Here is a 22,397-nt window from a genome sequence, read left to right as displayed (position 1 = left end):
TCAACATTAATAGAGAAAAACAAGAACAACCCACGTTTTCTCTTTAACACTGTAGCCAGGCTGACCAAGAGTCACAGCTCTGTTGAACCTTGTATTCCTGCAGCTCTTAGCAGTGAAGACTTCATGAGTTTCTTCACCAATAAAATCAATAACATTAGAGAAAAAATCAATAAAGATCTTCCCAGAATAGCCAATATAGTGTCATCTCCAGTAATCTCTTTTAATCCTACTCCATCCCTGGACAGGTCCCTGGACAGGTTCCTGCCCATAGACCTCCCCGAGCTGACCTCCAGCATTAACAAATCTAACCCAACTACATGTCTCTTAGACCCCATCCCAACTAAGCTCCTCAAGGACGTCTTTCCCTTGATTAGCGTTTCCCTCTTAGATCAGATAAACTTATCCTTAACAACAGGTTATGTACCACAGGCGTTTAAAACCGCTGTTATTAGACCTTTACTTAAAAAACCTTCACTTGACCCAGACATCTTAGCAAACTATAGGCCGATATCCAACCTCCCGTTCCTATCTAAAATACTCGAAAGAGTGGTTGCAAATCAGTTGATTGATCACCTACACAGGTACAGTCTCTTTGAGATGTTTCAGTCTGGTTTTAGAGCCCATCACAGCACAGAAACAGCACTGGTTAAAGTCACAAATGACCTCCTCATGGCATCAGACCGGGGGCTTGTCTCCATACTTGTTTTGCTAGATCTCAGTGCTGCTTTCGACACTGTAGATCACAGCATTTTATTACACAGATTAGAACATGAGACTAGGATCACAGGGACTGCGCTATGCTGGTTCAAATCATATTTAACAGATAGATTTCACTTTGCTCAAGTTAATAATGTTTCCTCTTCATATATAAGGGTTAGCCTCGGTGTTCCACAAGGTTCAGTGCTTGGGCCGATCCTGTTCACCTTATACATGCTCCCTCTAGGAAATATTATTCAGAAACATGACATAAACTTTCATTGTTATGCTGATGACACTCAGCTGTACTTATCCTTAAAGCCTGAAGAAACAGAGCCGTTAGCCAGACTCCAGGCATGTCTTAAGGACATAAAGGACTGGATGACCTCCAATTTTTTATTATTAAACTCAGACAAAACTGAGATCATTATTCTAGGCCCCAAACACCTTAGAAATAGAATAGCTGATAATATTCTCTCTCTGGACGGCATTACTTTGGCCTCCAGTACGACTGCAAGGAACCTCGGCGTTATCTTTGATCAAGACGTGTCATTTATTCATCACATTAAACAGACCTCTAAGACCGCCTTCTTTCACCTCCGTAATATCGCTAAGATTAGGAGCGTCCTCTCTCAGAGTGATGCTGAAAAACTTGTTCATGCTTTTGTTACTTCTAGGCTGGACTACTGCAACTCACTATTGTCAGGATGTCCAAATTATTCTATTAATAACCTGCAGCTGATCCAAAATGCAGCAGCTAGAGTTTTAACAGGAATCAGTAAAAGGGATCATATCTCCCCCATCTTAGCTTCTCTTCACTGGCTTCCGGTAAAATTCAGAATAGACTTTAAAATTCTCCTACTTACATATAAGGCCCTAAATGGACTAGCCCCATCATACCTGCAGGATCTAATAGTCCCATATACTCCCAATAGATCACTCAGATCACAGAGTGCAGGTTTACTTACAGTTCCCAGAATTTATAAAAGTAGAACGGGAGGACGAGCCTTTAGCTATCAGGCACCCCTGCTGTGGAACCAGTTGCCAATCTGGGTTCGACAGGCAGACACCACCTCCACTTTTAAGACTAAACTTAAAACCTTTCTGTTTAGTAAAGCATATAGTTAGCACCAAATAAAGTGTGTAGGGCTGGTAGGCATAGTTTCACCCACCTCATGATATATAGCCACAGGTAGAATAGGTCTGACTAACTGTTAATCTTTAAATCTCTATCATAGCTAAGCTGCTATAGGCCTATGCTGCCGGGGGACACAAACATGATCCACCAAGCAGTTTCCCCTCCTCCTTCTCCTCTTCTATCCTCTCCCCTCGTCAGATTAACATGCAGTTCATTATTTTATGTCACTAACTGTGTGTCCAGTGCTCCTCGTAGTCTTGTGTCTCTCCCTCCCTCCCTCTCTCTCTCTCTCTCTCTCTCTGTATCTTTCTGCAGGTATCTCTCCATCCAGATCTTCAAGTTGAACTGTAGCCGGCTCTATGACCAACCCAATGTGTATTGTTGACATCTGCCTGTCATTCCTCTATGTACCGACTATGGGCGGGGTGGTTCTCCCTACGGGCCGAAATCGAACTGATATGATAGTGATTCTCAACATCACATAAAAAAAGAATACATGAATGTTACAGCAGTTCATTATAATTTTCATTACTATAATTTTCTTATAACTTGTGAAATGTTAAAATCATATTGAGGTGGTAGCAAAAGTGAAACTAAACAGTTGAGATTTTGTTTTGCTTATCTTTTTAGTAATGTCATTTCTCATGTTGTTAATTGATTTCCTGCCTGTACAACATCCATTGCACGTCTGCCCGTCCTGGGTGAGGGATCCCTCCTCTGTTGCTCACCCTGAGGTTTCTTCCATTTTTTCCTGTTAAAGGTTTTTCTGGGAGTTTTTCCTTAGTCGATGTGAGGGTCGAAGGGCAGAGGATGTTGCTGATGTTATGTTAAGCCCTTTGAGACAAACTGCTTGTAAAAATGGGCTATACAAATAAAGTTGACTTGACTTGACTTGACTTGACTTGACTTGACTTAACGCCATCGGGTGGCGCTGTCACCATTTTAGTACCCGTGTTTGTGCGAAAGACGTAATCTTTGGACGTAATGTATCACTGCGGTGCGTGCTTGCTGCCATCCTAGTTCTCAAAGTTCGTAAATGTGGTAAGTTACGCTGCATGTAAACGCACATTTTTTGAATTTTCTCAGCAACTGACTCGTCAAAGTCGATAAACCAACCCGGACTGTCTTTGCAATAAACGTCTGGCAGAAACTGCAATTCAAAGGTGAAAGAGTAACTAGGTTAAGTAGCCCGGCCAACAGGCTAGCGTCTGTAAGCATCTCTCCATTGATGGGAATGGGCTAATGCTAACGTTAGCTAGTGGTTTAAGTGAGCATTTGTCAAGTGTCGGTAGTAGGTTAGCTTAGCTCCGGTTAGCTCTGGTAAAAGTCACGAGCGGAGCTGCAGTTGTGTCCTGTGTTCTGTTTAGCTAATAGCTGCTCTTCGGCTCCCTGCTGTCTTGTCAGTGTGAAAAGACATAAAATGAGAAATGGCTCCGTACAGACTTGTCTAGTCTGGGTGTATGGACAAGGCTAGAGCTGCTGTTCTTGTTCCCGTTCCTTTACCCAACCACGGGCCTCATTTTTATAACTGCGGGGAATCTACACTAAATGTTTGCGTTCGTCCAACCTTGTGAATGTTGAGCCTGCCGATCAATGGCTCTTTACGGCTGAGAGGAACGTGAAGAAAATGATTTTATAAATGGAAATCTCCAGTAAACGTCATTCAGAGTAGCAGCATGTGTGTTCAAGAATGGAAAACTGGTGAGTTCCGGTGTCCCGTGCTGGTCTGAACGCTGTCAGAATATTTTCCGTCCTGCCACTATAATTTCAGTTTCGTTGTGTTGTGGCCCCTAAACCCAGTTTCCCCCAGGGATCAATAAAGTTTTTCTGTTTCTGTCTCTGATTAAAGATTTCGTGAGCATAACAGAGTTGTCTCCTATTTCAGAATGTCTTCTTGTCTGTGGTTCTGTCTGTGCTGACTGGTTGAAAACAGGGCAATGGCCGGTCCAGAGCTCCTGCTGGACTCCAGTATTCGGATGTGGGTGGTCCTGCCCATCATCTTCATCACCTTCTTCGTCGGGATCATCCGTCACTATGTGACCCAGCTGCTCCACAGTGACAAAAAGGTCGATCTGGAGCAGGTGTCTGACAGGTGAGTTTGACCGTGGTCGTTTTTTTGTCATGATGGTGCCGTATTCTCCTGCGAGTGCTCCTCTGTGTTTGTTGTGCTTCCTGTCAGAATCCTTGCGGCCTGTGTTTCTGATTGGCCGGTTGGCAAACTGTCACTAATCTGAGGCTCTTCTGGTGTTTGTGTTCAGCCAGGTGCTCCTGCGCAGCCGCATCCTCAGAGAGAATGGAAAGTATATTCCCCGACAGGTAAGGCTGATGAATGATTGTCATCGATACAAGATACAAGATAGGTTTATTTGTCACACACACAATCATACACGGTACAATGTCCAGTGAAATTCTTTATGTCCCTGCTACCAAAAAATAGGTAAGTAAAAAAATGAAATTTAAATATTGCAAAAGAGAACGCTTGTAAAGAAAAATAATAAAATTATTTTGCAGTATTTACATGAATGGTATTTACATCTAGTGCATGCAGTGCAGGTGGGAGTAGGATTGTCCAGATTAACGCTCACTGTTGAGCAGACGGATGGCCTGGAGGAAGAAGCTTCTCCTCATCCTCTCAGTGTTGGTTCTGATGGCAACAGGGAGAAGAGTGAGTGTCCCGGGTGATGGGGCTGCCTGAGGATCTTCTCGGCTCTCGACCTGCATCGTTTGGTGTAAATGTCCTGCAGGTCGGGTAGAGTTGTTCTGATTGACTACCCTCCTAAAGGCCGAGAGGTCCTGCTTTGTGCAGCTGCCCATCCATGTGGTGATGCTCCCACTCAAGATGCTCTCAGTGGTGCAGGTGTAGAAGTTCCTGAGCACCTTGAGGGGGAGCCTGAAGTCTCTGAGGCGTCTGAGGTGGAACAGACGCTGCCTGGCCTTCTTCACAGTCCTGTGAATGTGCAGTGACCAGGACAGGTCCCGTGTGATAGTCACACCGAGGTATTTAAAACTGTCCACCCTCTCCACCTCAGACCTGCCGATGCAGAGTGGACGGATGTCCTTCTGCTGCTTCTTCCTGTAGTCCACAATCAGCTCCTTAGTTTTGCTGACGTTCAGCAGGAGGTTATTCTCCTGGCACCAGCTCTCCAGGTGGGTGACCTCCTTCCTGTAGGCCTCCTCCTTGTTGTGGGAGATTAACCCCACGATGGCTGTGTTGTCAGTAAACTTTATAATGGTGTTACTGTCTGATGTGGACACACAGTCATGTGTATACAGGGAGTACAGCAGGGGACTCAGCACGCAGCCTTGGGGGGATCCAGTGTTGAGGGTGAGAGGGGATGAGCTATGGGGGCCCACGCGTACCACCTGTTGTCTGCCGGTTAGGAAGCTGTGGACCCACCTGCACAGGGAGGAGTTCAGTCCAAGATCACACAGCTTAGTTACCAGCCTGGAGGGGACTATGGTATTGAATGCTGAACTGTAGTCCACAAACAGCACTCTCACATAGTTCCCCATCCTAGTGTCTACGTGGGAAAGTGTCTTGTGCAGCAGGAAGGTTATGGCGTCATCTGTGGATCTGTCTGGGCGGTATGCAAACTGTAGGGGGTCCAGGGTGGGGGGCAGAGAGGAGGTGATGAATGTTTTGACCAGCTTCTCAAAGCATTTCATCACCACAGATGTGAGGGCTATGGGGCGACAGTCACTGGGGTTACTGGGCTGGTCTGTCTTCGGGACGGGGACCACAACAGACTTCTTAAAGCAGGTGGGAATCACACACTGAGAGGGAGAGGTTGAATATCGTTGTAAACACCGGTGCGAACTGTTCAGCACAGGCTTTGAGGACCCGACCGCTAATGCCGTCAGGCCCTGCTGCTTTCCTGGTGTTTACACTTCTAAACATCCTTCTCACCTCCAGCTCCGTGACATTGAGCGTCACCTCTTCACTGGCTGGGAGCGCAGCTTCTTGCCTGCTGTCCGACTCGAAGCGTGCAAAGAAGTTGTTGAGCTCATCAGCCAGAGAAGCGTCGACTCTCATCGCGGGTGGATGTGTAGCTTTGTAGTCCGTGATGGTGCGTAGTCCCTGCCACAGCGCCCTGGAGTTGCTCCCCTCCATCTGCAGCTCCAGTCTTGTGGCGTAGCGGCGTTTAGCCTCCTTCACCGTCCTACGGACAGCGTAGGTGGCTGCCCTGTACAGCGTCGTGTCACCGGTGGCGAGTCCCGAGTTGTAGGCGGCGGTGCGGGCCCTCAGCACGTCGCGGACAGTTTTGTCCACCCACGGCTTCTGGTTGGGAAAAGTTCTGATGGTGGCTGTTGGTGTTATGTCTTCCACCATTTTCCCAATGAATCCCACAACCACTTCCGTGAACTCGTTGATGTCACCGTCCGAGCTGCACCGAAACATGTCCCAGTCCGCTGAATCCAGTGCGCCCTGCACCGGCCTCTGATTGGTCAGTCCACAGTGATACTTCTCTGACTGCAGGAGATTCCTGCTTCAGCTGTTGTTTATATTTTGGCATGAGAAGGACTGCACTGTGGTCCGAAAGGCCAAACGAAGGCAGAGACTTGGCCTTGTAACCATCCTTGAAGGGAGAGTAACAGTGGTCCAGAGTCCTCTCTCCTCTGGTGGGGCAGTCGATGTGTTGTTTCGAGATATAGTATTTATTGCTTTTCTTTTGGCAAATTCAAAAAAACAGTAACGGCCCACACAAGACATTCGGTATTGTGCGTGTACACTACCAGTCAAGAGTGCGGACACACCTTCTCCGTCAGTGGTTTTTTTTTTTTTTTTTTTTGTATTTGTATTATTTTCAACATTGTACCTTAATGCTGAAGACATCCAAGCTATGAAAGAACAGGTATGGAATTATGTAGTAAACAAAAAAATGTGTTAAATAAGCCAGAATACGTTTTATATTTTAGATTGTCCAAAGTAGCCGCATTTAGCTGCGACGACAGCTTTGCACGCTCGGGGCATTCACTCAGTCGGCCTCATGTTTTCCAACAATCCTGCAGCAGTCCTCAGAGGTGTTGAGTTATTGTTGAATGCTGTTCCTTCACTCTCCGGTCCAACTCGTCCCAGTCCATCTCAGTTGGATTTAGATCAGGACATTGTGGAGGCCAGGTCGTCTGATGCAGCACTCCATCACTCTCCTTCTTGGACACATAGCCCTTACATAACCGAGAGGCGTGTTTGGGCTCATCGTCCCGTTGGAAAACAAGCGTCATAGTGTTTGATGGTTTTGGCGACTGATACTTCAAATGCTTCAGCTTCAAATACTTGGTCGTCCACATCAGCGAGGACCTCACTTGGACACTTCACACCACCCAGCTGGTTAAGAAGGCTCAACAGCGACTGTATTTCCTAAGGAGGCTGAGGAAGTTTGATATGTCAAACTTCCTCAGCCTCCTTAGGAAGTTTGACATATCAAACAGGTTTGACACCCAAGACCCTCAGCAACTTCTACAGCTGCGTGGTTGAGAGCATCTTGACCAGCTGCATCGGAGAAGATCACCAGGACTCCACTGCCCTCCCTGCACAGCAGAACCCACAGGAGAGCTGCCTCCATCCTCAGGGATCCCACCCACGCGCAGCACACTCTGTTCACACGGCTACCCTCCGGCCGGAGATACAGACGTGTGAAATGCAAGACCACAAGATTAAAGAACTTTTTCTTTCCCACGGCCATCAGACTCCTAAACAGCTGACAGGAGTCAAGTCACTATTCATCTATTCATCACTACTCTTACTGTATTACTTTTATTTCTTACTGTATTATTTTTACTTCTATTTGTGTTGGCATTCAGTGCGAGCAGCAAAGGAAGAATTTCATTGTACGGGGAAACGTGTTTCTTCTGTGCGTATGACAACAAACACTTTGACTTGACTTTGATGCATTCAGAGTTCTTGAGATCTTTTGGATTGACTGACCTTCATTTCTTAAAGTAATGATGGACTTTACTGAGCTGTTTCTTGCCATGACATGGATTTGTACAGCAGTTGTAATAGCACTAATGAGGCGATTAACTCTCGACGAGGCACACCTGTGAATTGAAAACCGTTCCAGGTGACGACCTCATGAGGCCGACTGAGCAAATTCCCCGAGCGTGCAAAGCTGTCGTCACAGCTAAATGCGGCTACTTTGGACAATCTAAAATATAAAACGTATTCTGGCTTAATTAACACATTTTTGTTTACTACATAATTCCATACAATGTTGAAAATAATAAATAAAGAAGGTGAGTCTAAATGTCTGACTGTTAGTGTAAAATGCAGAGACATAAAGACGTGAGCTGATTCACTGCTGTATGATATCTCAAGGAAATTCGCTTGACTAGCGAGCATGAACTGATGAAGCCTCTTGGATGAGAGGTGAAACGTCTTCAAAGACAAATAACTAAGTCCAGTTGCATTCGATTGAATTTCCTTGAGATAACCATGACCTGGATGAATGAGAATATTCACAGGCTCACTGCTGTATGAGCAAACACTCCTCTTCATCTTCTGTGAGATGTTTCAGAGTTAGCAGCTGAATGTCACTGGAGTATAACATCCATAGTTTAAAACTTTATTTTTACAGTCCAGCTGTGTGGGGTTTTTGCATCATGTTAAAACATTGATCAAGCTTAATTGATTGCATCATTGCACTTTAATGTATGTTACGTCTGACTCCGCAATGCCGTACCTTCGCTCAGCAAAGCATCGTGTGCACAGACTCTGCACTGCGTCAACATGGCTGCCGTGTTGGAACAGTGAAGCTACGCTTCCAAATGGGTGCAAGTCTGTGGGGGCAGCAGATCTTTCCACAGTTGAAATAATTAGAGCAGACAGACAGAATATTTAACACATTTTCAAGAGGTTTGGTTTGTGACAAATGCCAGTCATGTTTGTAATACCGGACACTAAAATACGGTGCGCTTTAACATCTATGTAACAGAGACGCCACATGCAGACGATGGTTTGGAGGGGATTGGAGGAATATTGATGTGTTGGAGAAATAGAGTGGCACACAAACGTATCAACACCCACAAACAAACTGCTCTTCAATTACAGCAGCAGGATTACTTCATGTTGTCTATGTGAGGGTGGCAAGCATTTTTAAATGAAGCCTCATTCGTCACACCTCTTCACTGTGTTATGGTTTCTACTGAGTAACGCACATCATTAGTGGTAGTTCGGAGGATGTAGAGACACATGGAAATGTGGATCGAGTGTGTGTGTGTGTGGGTGACTGAGCTTTGAACTGCTGTGTTTAACATGTTTTCACTGTTTTAGTCCTTCGCCATGAGAAAACATTACTTCAACAACACAGAGACCGGCTTCTTCAAGAAGGTCAAGAGGAAGGTTGTTCCCAAGAACCCCATGACAGGTGTGTGTGTATTCATTCGACACATGGTATATGTCATGTTTTCATGTATCCACGAGTTTGTAGCTTCTTTGCAGCAACACCCATATTTGAATCTTAGTAGTTCAGCACAAGCTCGTTGGTTCGATGAGACGCTGCATCATGACGTGAAGCTGTCAGTCACTGCAGATATTAAATGAGTGTGGACGGAAACTGTGACTGCGGTGGTTGTTGGTGGAGTTGATGGGGGTCGAAACAAACATTAAACTCTGTGTGTGTGTGTGTGTGTTGCAGACACCAGCATGTTGACAGACATGATGAAGGGAAACCTGACCAACGTCCTGCCCATGATTGTGATTGGCGGGTGGATCAACTGGGCGTTTTCTGGATTCGTCATAAGTGAGTTCTTCAGCTGTCACTTGTTGACACCATCACACATAGATTTTCAGCAGCTAAAAGAAAAATTTTTGTTGGGACGCCTTGTAAAACACAAATACAAACAGAACGCAGTCATTTACAAGCAAAGTGTATTTACTGACGACAGTTTTCTGAAGTTTTCGTGAGCTCATTTAGTTGAATGTCCTTAATACCAGAGTGTCAAAATGGTGAACTTCACTTCATCCTCGCTTATGAATGGCTGAGCCTTTCCAGGATTCCCCTTTCAAACCCACTCTGGATGCTGCCAGCTGTTACCACTGAGCCTGTTTACCTGTTTACTGTTCCAAACTGCTGTTCTCTGAACATTACACAACCTTTGTTGCTCCTGATCTGACTTTAAATACAGAAGAAGCATAAATTTCCAAAATCAGCTAAGGTGGGGTTATGTGGCGGGGTCGTCTGAGAAACTCAGAAGGATTTTCTCAAAGCACAGCATCTCGACACACTTCAAACCCAGCATTACCCTCAGACAAAGACCGGTCCATCCTAAAGACAAAACACCTTCAGACAAACTAAAAAACGTGGTATATGCGGCAAAATGCAGTGAGGAGTACTCAGACCTTTACACTGGGGAAAGCAAACAAGCACTCCACAGACGGCATAGCACAGGGGAGTCAGCCCATCAGGACAAGACTCCACTGTATAGCTGCATCTCAAGGACAAGGGACACACCTTTGAGGACTCCAGTGTTCACATTTTGGACAAAGAAGGTCGATGATTTGAGAGGTGTGAAAGAGGCCATCTTTGTCCAGATAGAACATCAATCATTGAAACGTCTTCCGCAACCTAAAGATATCTGGTTGCCTTCGCTTCGAGCACTTCAACAAGTTATGTATGTTTAGTAGTTACTTTATTTTCTGATGAATCTAGACAACTTGTATGAATGAATAGTTCATCAGTTTGGATGGGGGTGACAGTTTTTCTGCGTTGGAGGTCTCAGTTTCACTGATTGATCTGTTATTTTGCAGTGTGTTAATGCACCAAGCCAACACTTTCCCTGCCGTCATTCTCTGATCGAATATGTTTGCTTCAGTCGAAATGAACTCAGCTCAGGCTTTTCCGGTGCACAACCAACATATTTTACTTTTACTAAGTTTAATTGATTTGGTGCTGTGTGTATTTCTGCTGTGATGTGTGTTGTTTTTCATACGGAACCACAATCCGATGGTTTGCTCGACTGCAAATGTTCAGCTGTTTTAGAGATCTGTTGAGCTTCATTGGACGAGACGTCATATTAAGAGGCCAGACAGATTGTTGGGGAGTTTGCATCTGTTTATTGATTGTGCTGAAATTTCATCAGAACTGTCAATAGATTTGCCAGCAGTGATGTCATACTGCTGGAAGTGACATCATCAGTGGGGATCCTGATGGCACGTGTGTCAGCACCTGGTGGGGATCTTCACAGGTGCCTGGCACAGAAAGAGGAGGCCTTCCCATCACAGTCGCTATGGCTGCCATCATCTCTCCCTGTGGACAGAAACAATAACGGCACGTCAGAGGTCTCCGCTACCCAGTTTTCACGCTCACATCGTTTGTCTTTCCTCACTTCAGTAAGTCCCACTTTATTTCTAAAGCCTTCTGCAAAACTGTTGTTAGAAAATGCTTCACAGCTGCAACAAAGATATGAAATAACCAACAAGAATCCAATGTAGAAGTCAAATGATTTCTGCAGGCTGATCAATAAGTTGAAGTGCAGTCACAAAGAAGCAGGACGGAGCAACAATTCAGAGGAGAACCAACCTGTAGATGTGTCGGATGCCTGTGAAGATAAAGAAAAGATCTTTACTGAACCCCACTCAGCTTGGATCTGCCTTTATTTGGAACTTTACGCTTGAATTAAAAAAGGGTTTTTGTTCAGCACCAAAGATCTGTTTTAACATGAATCATTTAGTGTGCAGATTACTTACATGTGCTCCCATCAGTATTCCCCAGAGCAGAGGGGGATTATAGCCATGAGCTGTGTAAAGACACACAGTGTTTCAAAATTGGTTTAAGTTTACAATCAAAGGTAAAGGAGTTTTTAAAATGAATAATTCATTGTGCACATTACTTACACCTGGTTCAAGTGACATTCCACAGGCCGTAGCCGTGAAGAGAGGAATGATACCAAGACCCATCTGTGCAAAGACTCAGTGTTTAAATGTGAACTTAAATGACAACATTAACACAACAGTTTCTAAACTGCTCTTTTGGTGATGTACAAGGATAGAATGAAAACATGTTTTGCACAAACAAGACCTTGAAAAGAATTACACATGAAAAGAGGATTTTCTCTTGACGTGAACGCCAAATGTAATAAAGATCAGAAATGTTTTCTGTAGAATCTAAACAGCTGATGCCATGATGAAAGGTAAGAATGAGAGACGTACCTTGTTGTGACGATCAGGTGAGTTTGCACTTGCAGCAGTAGCAGGTAGCAGAGTGTCTTTGAGAGGGAAATCCAGTGCTTATATACCTTATCTTCACCTCCCTTTGCTTTGATCACAGGGACGGCTTCATTATTATATTGAACAGAAATTAATTTATTGGCTCTGATGTGCTTTCATCAAACAGTGTTTTTAAACTCTGTGGACTCTGTGGGTGGATCTTACCCTGTGGGCTGTTTTCAGCAGCTTGTGGTTAAACGTCTCAGTCTCAGTGTCAAACGATGACTTTGAGGACACGAAGCTCCCATCAGTGAGCCGCAGACGTTTCGGCCGTCAAACACCAACGACAGAATGAGACTCGACAATCAAATGTCTTTCTTTTGACTGGTGGACTTGCAACCAGCAGTCAACAAATCCAGTATAGAATGTCTTTAAGGAGTCAGTACGTCCACATGTTAAATAATAAATAATAAACTACACCAGCTTCTGTGTGAAGAACACTTTGCCATCCCGGAGGGTACGCTGTTTCTCCAACAGCAAGCCCTGGGTGACCCCTGAGCTGAAAGCCCTGCTGAACCAGAAGAAGAGGGCTTTCATTTGTGGGGACAGAGTGGAGCAGAAGAGAGTTCAGTGTGAACTCAAGTACTCGATCAGGCGGGCCAAGAACCGCTACAAGCAGAAGCTGGAGCAGAACAACATAAGAGTTGCGTGGAGGGGCCTAAAGACAGTGTCGCGCCTGAACGTGTTCAATGAACGATCTCATGAAGTCGCTCATATTTTGGGCGAACGTGAGCTGAACGTGCTGTATTTCCACTTGATGAGCATTATTGTGAACGCATTCACGGTGGCGTTTGTGACCGGCGCTCTCTCACAGTGAATTTAATGAATTTACTGGATCAGATCATGTTTTCATCAAACAGTGTTTTTAAACTCTGTGGACTCTGTGGGTGGATCTTACCCTGTGGGCTGTTTTCAGCAGCTTGTGGTTAAACGTCTCAGTCTCAGTGTCAAGCGATGACTTTGAGGACACGAAGCTCCCATCAGTGAGCTGCAGACGTTTCGGCCGTCAAATCAATCAATGTTTGATCTTGTAATCGCGTAGCAACACTCACGGCCCTGCCTCACTTTCCCCTCTTCTAAAGGCTGCTTCACCAAACTCCCTTCAGAAATCAAACAATTTTATCCTCCCTTCCTGCAGACCTGCTGCTTCTCATGTTTTCATGCCTTCTATGTTACTGAGAGAAACACACTCACTTTGCTGGTCAGAAAGATATTTTCTATCAAGTCACAAGTCCTTAAAATTAGGGCTCAAGTCGGACTCGAGCACTACGAGCCTGATAACAGGTGGCAGTAACAGTTGTTGGTGTTGAGCAGGACCACAGCAGGAGGTCCAGACACGATCCACGGGAACCTGAGAGACGAGAAAGCACAAAGACTCAGAGGAAGACGTCAAGTTAGCGACATGCATTGATGGGAACATGAACGTGTGTGGAAAGAGAGTGAGAGAACGAGTCCCTTAAAACGAGTCTTTCATGAATGTACAGCAGCACAGCAAAGCTTTGCTCATCGTCTGTTGGTTCGTCTGTTGTTATAACTACGTGTATTCGCGTCTCTTGGCTCGGACCAGCAGACACTCACAAGCTGTGACGAAACACTGACCTAAGAAGGAGAGTTCACACCGCACTCAGTGCATTTACAGGAGGGAAGTCACACCACAGGATGTTTCTCTGACCTGCCCAAGTAATGTGAGGGAGGTCTGAGCAGAGACTTAGAGAATCCATGCAGGGAGCCCTGAAGCTGTTCTGTGGCCTTGTGGTGTCCTTATTTTACCCTCCGTTGTTGTTTTGTTTCTCCTGTCACTTATCTTTATTTGAGACTTAATGGGATTAAAAATGTCACCTTCTGTCTGCTCTGTGGATCAGTCATGTTTGCTCTGAACACATAAGTCATCAGTGTGTGATCATTAAACCTGTCTCAACATACACGCTCGAGGTCTTGAGCACTTAAATTGGAGTTCATGCCGGGTTAGCGTGTCCCACATCACACACATTCAGTATACTGAAGCAATTCTCACGTATCCTCTGCTTCAGAGGGTAACATCAGGACAGTCTTTGACTGTGATGCACTCCTGAGCTGGTTTTAAGACTGACGATAATCAGTACTGAGGAGCTCAAGTTTATGACATGCTGATTTAAGTGTGACTAGCCTGTGATTTATTCATGCCCAATCTGATGAATAAAAATATCTTTCTGACCAGCAAAGTGAGTGTGTTTCTCTCAGTAATATAGAAGACATGAAAACATGAGAAGCAGCAGGTCTGCAGGAAGGGAGGATAAAACTGTTTGATTTCTGAAGGGAGTTTGGTGAAGCAGCCTTTAGAAGAGGGGAAAGTGAGGCAGGGCCATGAGTGTTGCTACACGATTACAAGATCAAACATTGATTGATTTGACGGCCGAAACGTCTGCAGCTCACTGATGGGAGCTTCGTGTCCTCAAAGTCATCGTTTGACACTGAGACTGAGACGTTTAACCACAAGCTGCTGAAAACAGCCCACAGGGTAAGATCCACCCACAGAGTCCACAGAGTTTAAAAACACTGTTTGACGAAAACACGTCGGTGCTAATAAATTAATTTCTGTTCAATATAATAATGAAGCCGTCCCTGTGATCAAAGCAAAGGGAGGTGAAGATAAGGTATATAAGCACTGGATTTCCCTCTCAAAGACACTCTGCTACCTGCTACTGCTGCAAGTGCAAACTCACCTGATCGTCACAACAAGGTACGTCTCTCATTCTTACCTTTCATCATGGCATCAGCTGTTTAGATTCTACAGAAAACATTTCTGATCTTTATTACATTTGGCGTTCACGTCAAGAGAAAATCCTCTTTTCATGTGTAATTCTTTTCAAGGCCTTGTTTGTGCAAAACATGTTTTCATTCTATCCTTGTACATCACCAAAAGAGCAGTTTAGAAACTGTTGTGTTAATGTTGTCATTTAAGTTCACATTTAAACACTGAGTCTTTGCACAGATGGGTCTTGGTATCATTCCTCTCTTCACGGCTACGGCCTGTGGAATGTCGCTTGAACCATTTGTAAGTAATGTGCACAATGAATTATTCATTTTAAAAACTCCTTTAATTTTGATCGTAAACTTAAGCCAATTTTGAAACACTGTGTGTCTTTACACAGTACTGGGTCTTTGGTCTCCCCCTCTGCTCTGGGGAATACTGATGGGAGCACATGTAAGTAATCTGCACACTAAATGATTCATGTTAAAACAGATCTTTGGTGCTGAACAAAACACCTTTTTTAATTCAAGTGTAAAGTTCCAAATAAAGGCAGATCCAAGCTGAGTGGGGTTCAGTAAAGATCTTTTCTTTATCTTCACAGGCATCCGACACATCTACAGGTTGGTTCTCCTCTGAATTGTTGCTCCGTCCTGCTTCTTTGTGACTGCACTTCAACTTATTGATCAGCCTGCAGAAATCATTTGACTTCTACATTGGATTCTTGTTGCTTATTTCATATCTTTGTTGCAGCTGTGAAGCATTTTCTAACAACAGTTTTGCAGAAGGCTTTAGAAATAAAGTGGGACTTACTGAAGTGAGGAAAGACAAACGATGTGAGCGTGAAAACTGGGTAGCGGAGACCTCTGACGTGCCGTTATTGTTTCTGTCCACAGGGAGAGATGATGGCAGCCATAGCGACTGTGATGGGAAGGCCTCCTCTTTCTGTGCCAGGCACCTGTGAAGATCCCCACCAGGTGCTGACACACGTGCCATCAGGATCCCCACTGATGATGTCACTTCCAGCAGTATGACATCACTGCTGGCAAATCTATTGACAGTTCTGATGAAATTTCAGCACAATCAATAAACAGATGCAAACTCCCCAATAATCTGTCTGGCCTCTTAATATGACGTCTCGTCCATATGAAAAACATCAGAAAATCACACACATCACAGCACCAAATCAAGCTTTGTTGTAAAGCGTTTATTTTAGGTGAACATGAAACTGGGGTTAATATCTAAGATAATCAGAGAAAAAAAGTGTAGTCAATGTCAGACCGGGAAAGCTTGTATATGTAGATGCTGCACAGATTACAATGTAAAACCAAGTCCAGTCGTAGAATTCAATTCAGTTCAGTTCAATTTGTTTATATAGCACCTTATACAATCAAAACTGTCTCCAGGTGCTTTACAGAGACCCAGAGCCTGAACCTCCGAGCAAGCAGACAGTGGCAAGGAAAAAGTCCCTTTTAACAGGAAGAAACCCTGAGCAGGACCCGACTCACAAGGGAGAACCATCCTGCTGATAGTCGGCTGGGTGAAGGAGGAGAAGAAGAGGTAGACAGGACAGAGAGGATGAAAGAGAGGGAGAGAGAGAAACACATGCAGTAAACATCATACATTACAAAGGACAAACATGACAGGTGGTTATAATTGGAATTCTGAAGACTATGTATTGTATGTATTTGTTTCTTAGCTGATATGTTGTTTAAGTTAGTTATAATATCACTGCATAGAAGAACAACATGGGCAGATGTTGACAGTAGACACTGGGTTTGTCAGAGGATGCAGTTCAACATGTAGATCTGGATGGAGAGAGACCTGCAGAAAGATATAAAATAGTGAATTATATGTATTATATGTAGACTTTAAGGTGTCACTGTAAAGTGGATCGGCTGAGAAGCTGCCTCCCCAGCCCTGGTGAATGCATGTTGTGAGTCAGGAGGAGTCGGTCCAGTTCATGTACATGTTTCTGTGTAGATTCTCCAGCAGCCGAGTGATGTTTGACCCGTGCTGTTGGTTTAAAATCCGTCTGAGGAGCAGCTCAATGCAGGGTTACTACCGAGGTCTCAGTGTGGTTACAGACCAAAGCCTCGTTTCCTGAAAGCTTCTGGAGGTTGAGAGGATCTTGGTCCCTGGCCATCAGCGTCCTTCACTGAGACAGGCCTTCTTATTATTTAGGCTCATGTTGTCCTCTGGGTTTTATTCTGTCTCAGATTGTTCTGTAGGGCGGTGGGTTGACCTGACTGTCGTCCATCTAGAAAAACATGGGGCTCGACCAATTATCAGTAAAGTGAGCACAAAGGACCAAATATACATCCAAAACGTAGTGGACCACAAGTACAAAACAGCAGAACGTTGAAATACTGAAAGTAAGTACAATTTTGACGTACTTGATCAAAATATTCTCTGTTTTTAAATATGTCATCTACGTAAGTTTAACCAAAACCTTTGGGGTCAGTCGCGGTTCGACTGTGGCTTTGAGCAGGTGATCTCGTACGTTTCTGTCTGTTCTGAAAGCTGCAATGCTCCTGTGGTCTGCTAAGATTTCACTTCCTCCTGTGATATTGGTTTTTAAATTAGTAGTCACAAAGAGCAGCACTGTTGAAGGTTCTCCTAAGCAGAGAGCGACAGCGCCATCTGGTGGTTAATCAGAATCAGAATCAGAATTCCTTTATTAATCCCTGGAGGGAAATTCTTGAAAAGCAGATCTATTGTTCTTCCCTCTCTGGTAGGACAGTTCACAAACTGAGTGAAAGTGGGGAGTGTTTTGTCCAGGTTAGTATGGTTGAAATCACCCGAGATTGCAATGAATGCACTCGGGTGCTGAGTCTGTATCCGGGCTATTGCAGAGTGAATAGTGTCACATGTCCTGCTGGGGTTTGCAGAGGGGGGAACATAAACAGTTACCATGACAACATGTGAGAACTCCCTGGGCAAGTAATATGGACGTAGTACACAGTTCCACATCCGGGCTGCAGATGCGCTCCTTCACCGTGATGTGAGCTGGATAACATCACCGGTTGTTGACGAGCACGGCAAGGCGATACAGGGGAGACACGGCTTAAACTTCCTAGTCATAAGCCTCCGCTGTTTCAAAGCTTCCCTCTTCCTCCGTAACTTTTTATTTCCCCTGCATCCCCTGTGAGTTTTAATCCAGCATTCAGCAGGGATTTCTCTCGGTGTTTTCCCTGGAGCGATGGCCGGCTTCAGGTCCATCAGCTGATCCCGAGTGTAAACAATGCGGGCAGCGAGGAGTTGCATCGCCGCTCCGAAAAGTGTAGTTCAGTGACGAACAAAAACACCAAAAGACCCACAGCTGATGGGTGAAATCCCACAGGACTCGTCTCTTTCTTCAAGAGACGAGTGCTTGTCTCTTGAAGAAATCTCCTGGAGATCTGACAGATGGGCCGTAGTTTCAGAATCGGTCAAAAACCTCTTTGGAATGAAGCCATGCAGAGCTGATGTCATCCAGATATCTGTAATACTGCAGAGCTTCTCATGCAGGAAGCTGCTGATGTCACATGCTGAGAGCTGTCGTCTTTGCTCCGACTGAATGTATTTGCTTCCGTTGTTTATTTATCACGCTGCTGCTTTAAGTGCTTGATCCATTTGATTCTAACGAGTGTAAAACCATTTCAAGAGGAAAATTCAGCCAAGAGGCAGGCACAGGAGAATGAAGACCAGCAGATTAAGACATCAAACCCTTTGGTTGTGCACCAGTGAGGAGCAGGGATGTGCTCAACCAGCCGACCAGTCGTTCAAACGTTTCTCACGTTATGACGGAGAAAGTCGGACGTTAAATAGGTTGAGTATGTGTCTATAAGGTTCATATCACATCCTGTTTTATTTGATTTTCACATCATCCACAAATCAGGTTTGTATTTGGCGACACATTAGCTTCAGAATATGTTCCGGTATTTTATTTAGATTTGACTCAAAATGTCTTTTGTTGGCTGGTTAAAGCAGCTCGTGTTCGTTGCTGATTGTTGACGCCGTGTTTGTTGTCATTGTGGTGCAGCCAAGGTGCCGTTTCCTCTCACTCTGAGGTTCAAGCCGATGTTACAGAGAGGAATAGACCTGCTGTCTCTGGACGCCTCCTGGTACGAAGCGACACTGAACACAACACACTCAGCAGGCTGTTAAAGTGCAAACATTCATGTGTGCTGATCAGATCGCTCTGTAAAACATCAACAAGAAAACAAAAGTTTACTTTCAACGCAAAATATTTAAAAATATAAACTACTTGAAACAAACTTGTAATTTGATAACACTGAGTCCAAATAACTGAAATATTTCATGGCAACAAGCTGTCGACTTAATACTGGACACTCTGGGTCTCCACATGCAGGGTGAGTTCGGCATCCTGGTACTTCCTCAATGTGTTTGGACTGAGGAGCATGTACAGCCTCATACTGGGACAGGACAACGGTGAGTGTGCCTGCTCCGGCTGACACTTTGAGAAGTCGTAGAGAGAAAGCAGTTTTCCACAACATACGATGTTCCACACACAGAGCAGTGAATCTGCTGGGCTTTTATGTGAAAGACCAACACAAAACGGCACACAATTTATTTTACAAATAAAAAGCTGAAAAGTTTGGCATGTAAAAGTATTCAGTCCCCTTTTCCCTGAGTGCAACCAACTGCCAGAAGTTGCCTCAGAAGTTGCCTGATTATTGCTGAATGATCGAATGTTGACCTAATGATTGAATAGAGTGCACCTGTGTGTGATCTAATCTCAGTATAAATCCAGGTATTCTGTGAAGGCCGCAGAAGTTTGTTCAGAGAATGTTGGGGAGCAAACAGCAGTCCAAGGATCACACCAGACAGGTCAGGGATAAAGTTGTGGAGAAGTTTAAAGCAGGGTTAGGTTATAGAAAGATTTCCTTTGAACATCAATCCTTCATCTGGAAATGGAAAGAGTATGGCACAACTACACACACCTACCAAGACATGGCCGTCCACCTAAACTTGCAGGCCGAACAAGCAGAGCACTGATCAGAGATGCAGCCAGGAGGGCCACGGTAACTCTGGAGGAACTGCAGAGACCCACGCCTCAGGTGGGGGACTTTGTCCACAGGACAACTATTAGTCGTGCACTACACAAATCTGGCCTTTATGGAAGAATGGCAAGAAGAAAGCCATAAGAAGTCCCGTTTGCAGTTTGTCAGAAGCCACGTGGGGGACACAGCAAACATGGAAGAAGGTGCTCTGTTCGGATGAGACCAAAACTGAACTTGTTGGCCTAAAAGCAAAAGCTGTGTGTGGCGGAAAAGCTAACACTGCACATCACTCTGAACACACCATCCCCACTGTCAAACATGGTGGTGGCAGCATCATGCTGTGGGGGACAGCTTCCCTGTTCCTTCAGCAGGGACAGGGAAGCTGGTCACAGTTGATGGGAAGATGGATGGAGCCCTAAACAGGGCAATCTTGGAAGAAAACCTGTTGGCGTCTGCAAAAGACTTGAGGTTCACCTTCCAGCAGGACAACGACCCTGAACATAAACCCAGAGCTACAATGGAACGCTTTAAAACAAAATGTGTTGGAATGGCCCAATCAAAGTCCAGACCAAAATCCGAACGAGAATCTGTGGCAACATCTGAAAACTGCTGTTCACAAATGCTGTCCATCTAATCTGACTGAGCCTGAGCTGTTTTGCAAAGAAGAATGGACAAAAACGTCAATCTGTAGATGTGTAGAGCTGGTAGAGACAAAACCCAAAAGACCTGCAGCTGCAATTGCAGCGAAAGGCAGTTCCACAAAGTATTCACTCGGGGGCTGAATACTTTTGCACGCCACACTTTTCAGTTTTTTATTGGTAAAATAATTTGGAAATCATGTTTCATTTTCCTTCTACTTCACAATTGTGTGCCGCTTTGTGTTGGTCTTTCACATAAAATGCCAATAAAATTTGTTGATGTTTGTGGTTGTAGCGTGACAAAATGTGGAAAGGCTCCAGGGGTTTGAATACTTTTTGAATACTTTTGCAAGCCACTTTAAATGAAACAGGCCACCAGAAGAGCTAAAAAACTAAATCCTGAACGTATTTTCAACACAAAAGAAACTCTTGGCTTTCCCCTGGAGAATTTTGTCATGTTGAGGACAACGTCACTTTGTCCTGACCGACCGGCAACATTTACCGAACCATAATGTGAACGTTTGTTCGATTGGACTGATTAAATGTGTTGACTCACAGCTGCTGACCAGTCACGGCTCATGCAGGAACAGATGGCAGGTGCTGCCATGACGATGCCCCCTGACCCCAACAAGGCTTTTAAGGTGAGACGTAACAAAGTTGATGTCCAAAAGTAAAGTGCAACACAGAAACTGATCCTGCGGGACATTTCGACTTGACTGACTTGTTTTCAATGCTGGGACTCACACTTCCTGTTTGTTTGTTTCTTTGTGTCAGAGCGAGTGGGAGGCGCTGGAGATCGTGGAACATAAGTGGGCGCTGGAGAACGTGGAGGAGGAGCTGATGTCCAGAGACCTCAACTTTGGAAACTTCTTTAGTCAGGACATCAAGTCCCCCATGTTGTAGGAGGACGAGGACCCACGAGCTCTGGAGCTCCTGCGTCCGGTTGGCAAACTTGGGATGTGCAGGTTCTGTGATAGCTCTAAAGGCTCTGGAACACACAGACTCTCTAAACAAATAAACCAATTCAGTCACCCTCCGGCTTTTCATGAGCCCCCAAAGGCCATTTGTGTTAAACAAAAGTTAAAGTTGTTCAAATTTTCTTTATGTAACACAGTCCATACCACTGTGAACAGTGCAGTGTTTCAACAAGGCAGCACCTTCGTGTTTGTGACATTAATATCCTTACTGTCAGATGTACAATGATGATTCACAGCTCACGTGATTGTTAACAACAAACAAGAGAAACCATCCAAGTCCACCTACTAGCTCGTTCCAGAGCTTTCCACCAAGTCTCGTGGTCTTCATCAACAAACAGAAGTTACCAGCTCAACAGGCTTGAGGGTCAAATGAATATTTGGAGTTTTTGTGTATTCACTATTCCACAAGACAGAAACACAAAGTTCCTAAATGTTCCAGAACGTCATTAAGAAATTAAGAAATTAAGATCAACTTTATTGATCGCGCAGTGGGGAAATTCACCTGTTGTGGCAGCTCACATCTCAGCCAACCAGCAGATTCTGCACCACACGAATCCTCTGAGGAAGAAGAAATCAGAGGAGGAAGGAGTGAAGGCGGTGGGGATTTTTAAAGGACAGCAGGCGCTCATGTTTGGGAGGACAGATGCTTTGCATGAACTTTTCTACACCGTGGTCGTCCAGAGCAACCTGACTGCAACACTTAAATAAAGGTGTCATGACAACTCAGTGGACTCTCGTCTGTGTCCACAGCACATCCCGAGTCCAGCTGCTGATGGTTCTGAACGGGTCCCGTTTGTTCTACGTGCATCACATTCAGAATTTACTCCAGACTGGAAGCTTTCATTCCACTTAGCATTAGCATAACGAGCTGAGTCACGCTATCTTTAAGGGACAGTTCACATAATACTGAGGGAAAGACAAGTTGTTTCGTTCTCAGTCCAGAACATTTCTGGAGCATCTCCATAAGGCCTGAGATCCCACACTGCTTCAAAAGACATCATTTCCACCTT

The 22,397-nt window shown here is 44.7% G+C and overlaps 1 protein-coding gene and 2 long non-coding RNA genes across 7 annotated transcripts; 2 read left to right on the top strand and 1 right to left on the bottom strand.

Moving 5' to 3' along the window:
* Nucleotides 1–2,745: 2,745 nt before the first annotated feature.
* Nucleotides 2,746–21,563, top strand: LOC124063745 (ER membrane protein complex subunit 3-like). 5 transcript variants are annotated; one of them, XM_046397711.1, is made up of 9 exons: nucleotides 2,746–2,875; nucleotides 3,768–3,926; nucleotides 4,093–4,150; nucleotides 9,105–9,198; nucleotides 9,469–9,573; nucleotides 18,791–18,872; nucleotides 19,121–19,200; nucleotides 20,969–21,051; nucleotides 21,185–21,563. In XM_046397711.1, the coding sequence occupies exons 1-9, from the start codon at nucleotides 2,871–2,873 to the stop codon at nucleotides 21,311–21,313; spliced, it is 795 nt and encodes a 264-aa protein (XP_046253667.1). In that variant the 5' UTR covers nucleotides 2,746–2,870; the 3' UTR covers nucleotides 21,314–21,563. The 5 variants fall into 5 exon arrangements, with proteins under 5 accessions (XP_046253667.1, XP_046253669.1, XP_046253668.1 ...); XM_046397713.1 differs by having other exon boundaries at nucleotides 2,748–2,862; XM_046397712.1 differs by having other exon boundaries at nucleotides 2,770–2,875; nucleotides 3,753–3,926.
* LOC124063747 lies at nucleotides 10,867–12,099 on the bottom strand. Its single transcript, XR_006844149.1, has 5 exons — nucleotides 11,982–12,099; nucleotides 11,667–11,729; nucleotides 11,520–11,569; nucleotides 11,353–11,371; nucleotides 10,867–11,079 (listed from the first exon to the last, which is right to left on the bottom strand). It is a non-coding gene; the product is annotated as an uncharacterized LOC124063747 (long non-coding RNA).
* On the top strand, nucleotides 15,159–15,875 carry LOC124063746. Its single transcript, XR_006844148.1, has 3 exons — nucleotides 15,159–15,222; nucleotides 15,371–15,389; nucleotides 15,663–15,875. It is a non-coding gene; the product is annotated as an uncharacterized LOC124063746 (long non-coding RNA).
* Nucleotides 21,564–22,397: the final 834 nt, after the last annotated feature.

Source organism: Scatophagus argus, chromosome 8 (assembly GCF_020382885.2).
Source record: "Scatophagus argus isolate fScaArg1 chromosome 8, fScaArg1.pri, whole genome shotgun sequence".
In the NCBI taxonomy this organism is placed as follows: domain Eukaryota; kingdom Metazoa; phylum Chordata; class Actinopteri; family Scatophagidae; genus Scatophagus; species Scatophagus argus.
The sequence above is the reverse complement of the archived record's forward strand: the minus strand, read 5'-3'. Positions and strand labels throughout refer to the sequence as shown.

What these genes read in the sequence shown, in the direction of transcription:
- LOC124063745 (XM_046397711.1), top strand. An exon ending in CTGGAGCAGGTGTCTGACAG is followed by an intron (nt 3,927 to 4,092) that starts GTGAGTTTGACC and finishes GTTTGTGTTCAG; the next exon opens with CCAGGTGCTCCTGCGCAGCC. An exon ending in TCCCAAGAACCCCATGACAG is followed by an intron (nt 9,199 to 9,468) that starts GTGTGTGTGTAT and finishes TGTGTGTTGCAG; the next exon opens with ACACCAGCATGTTGACAGAC.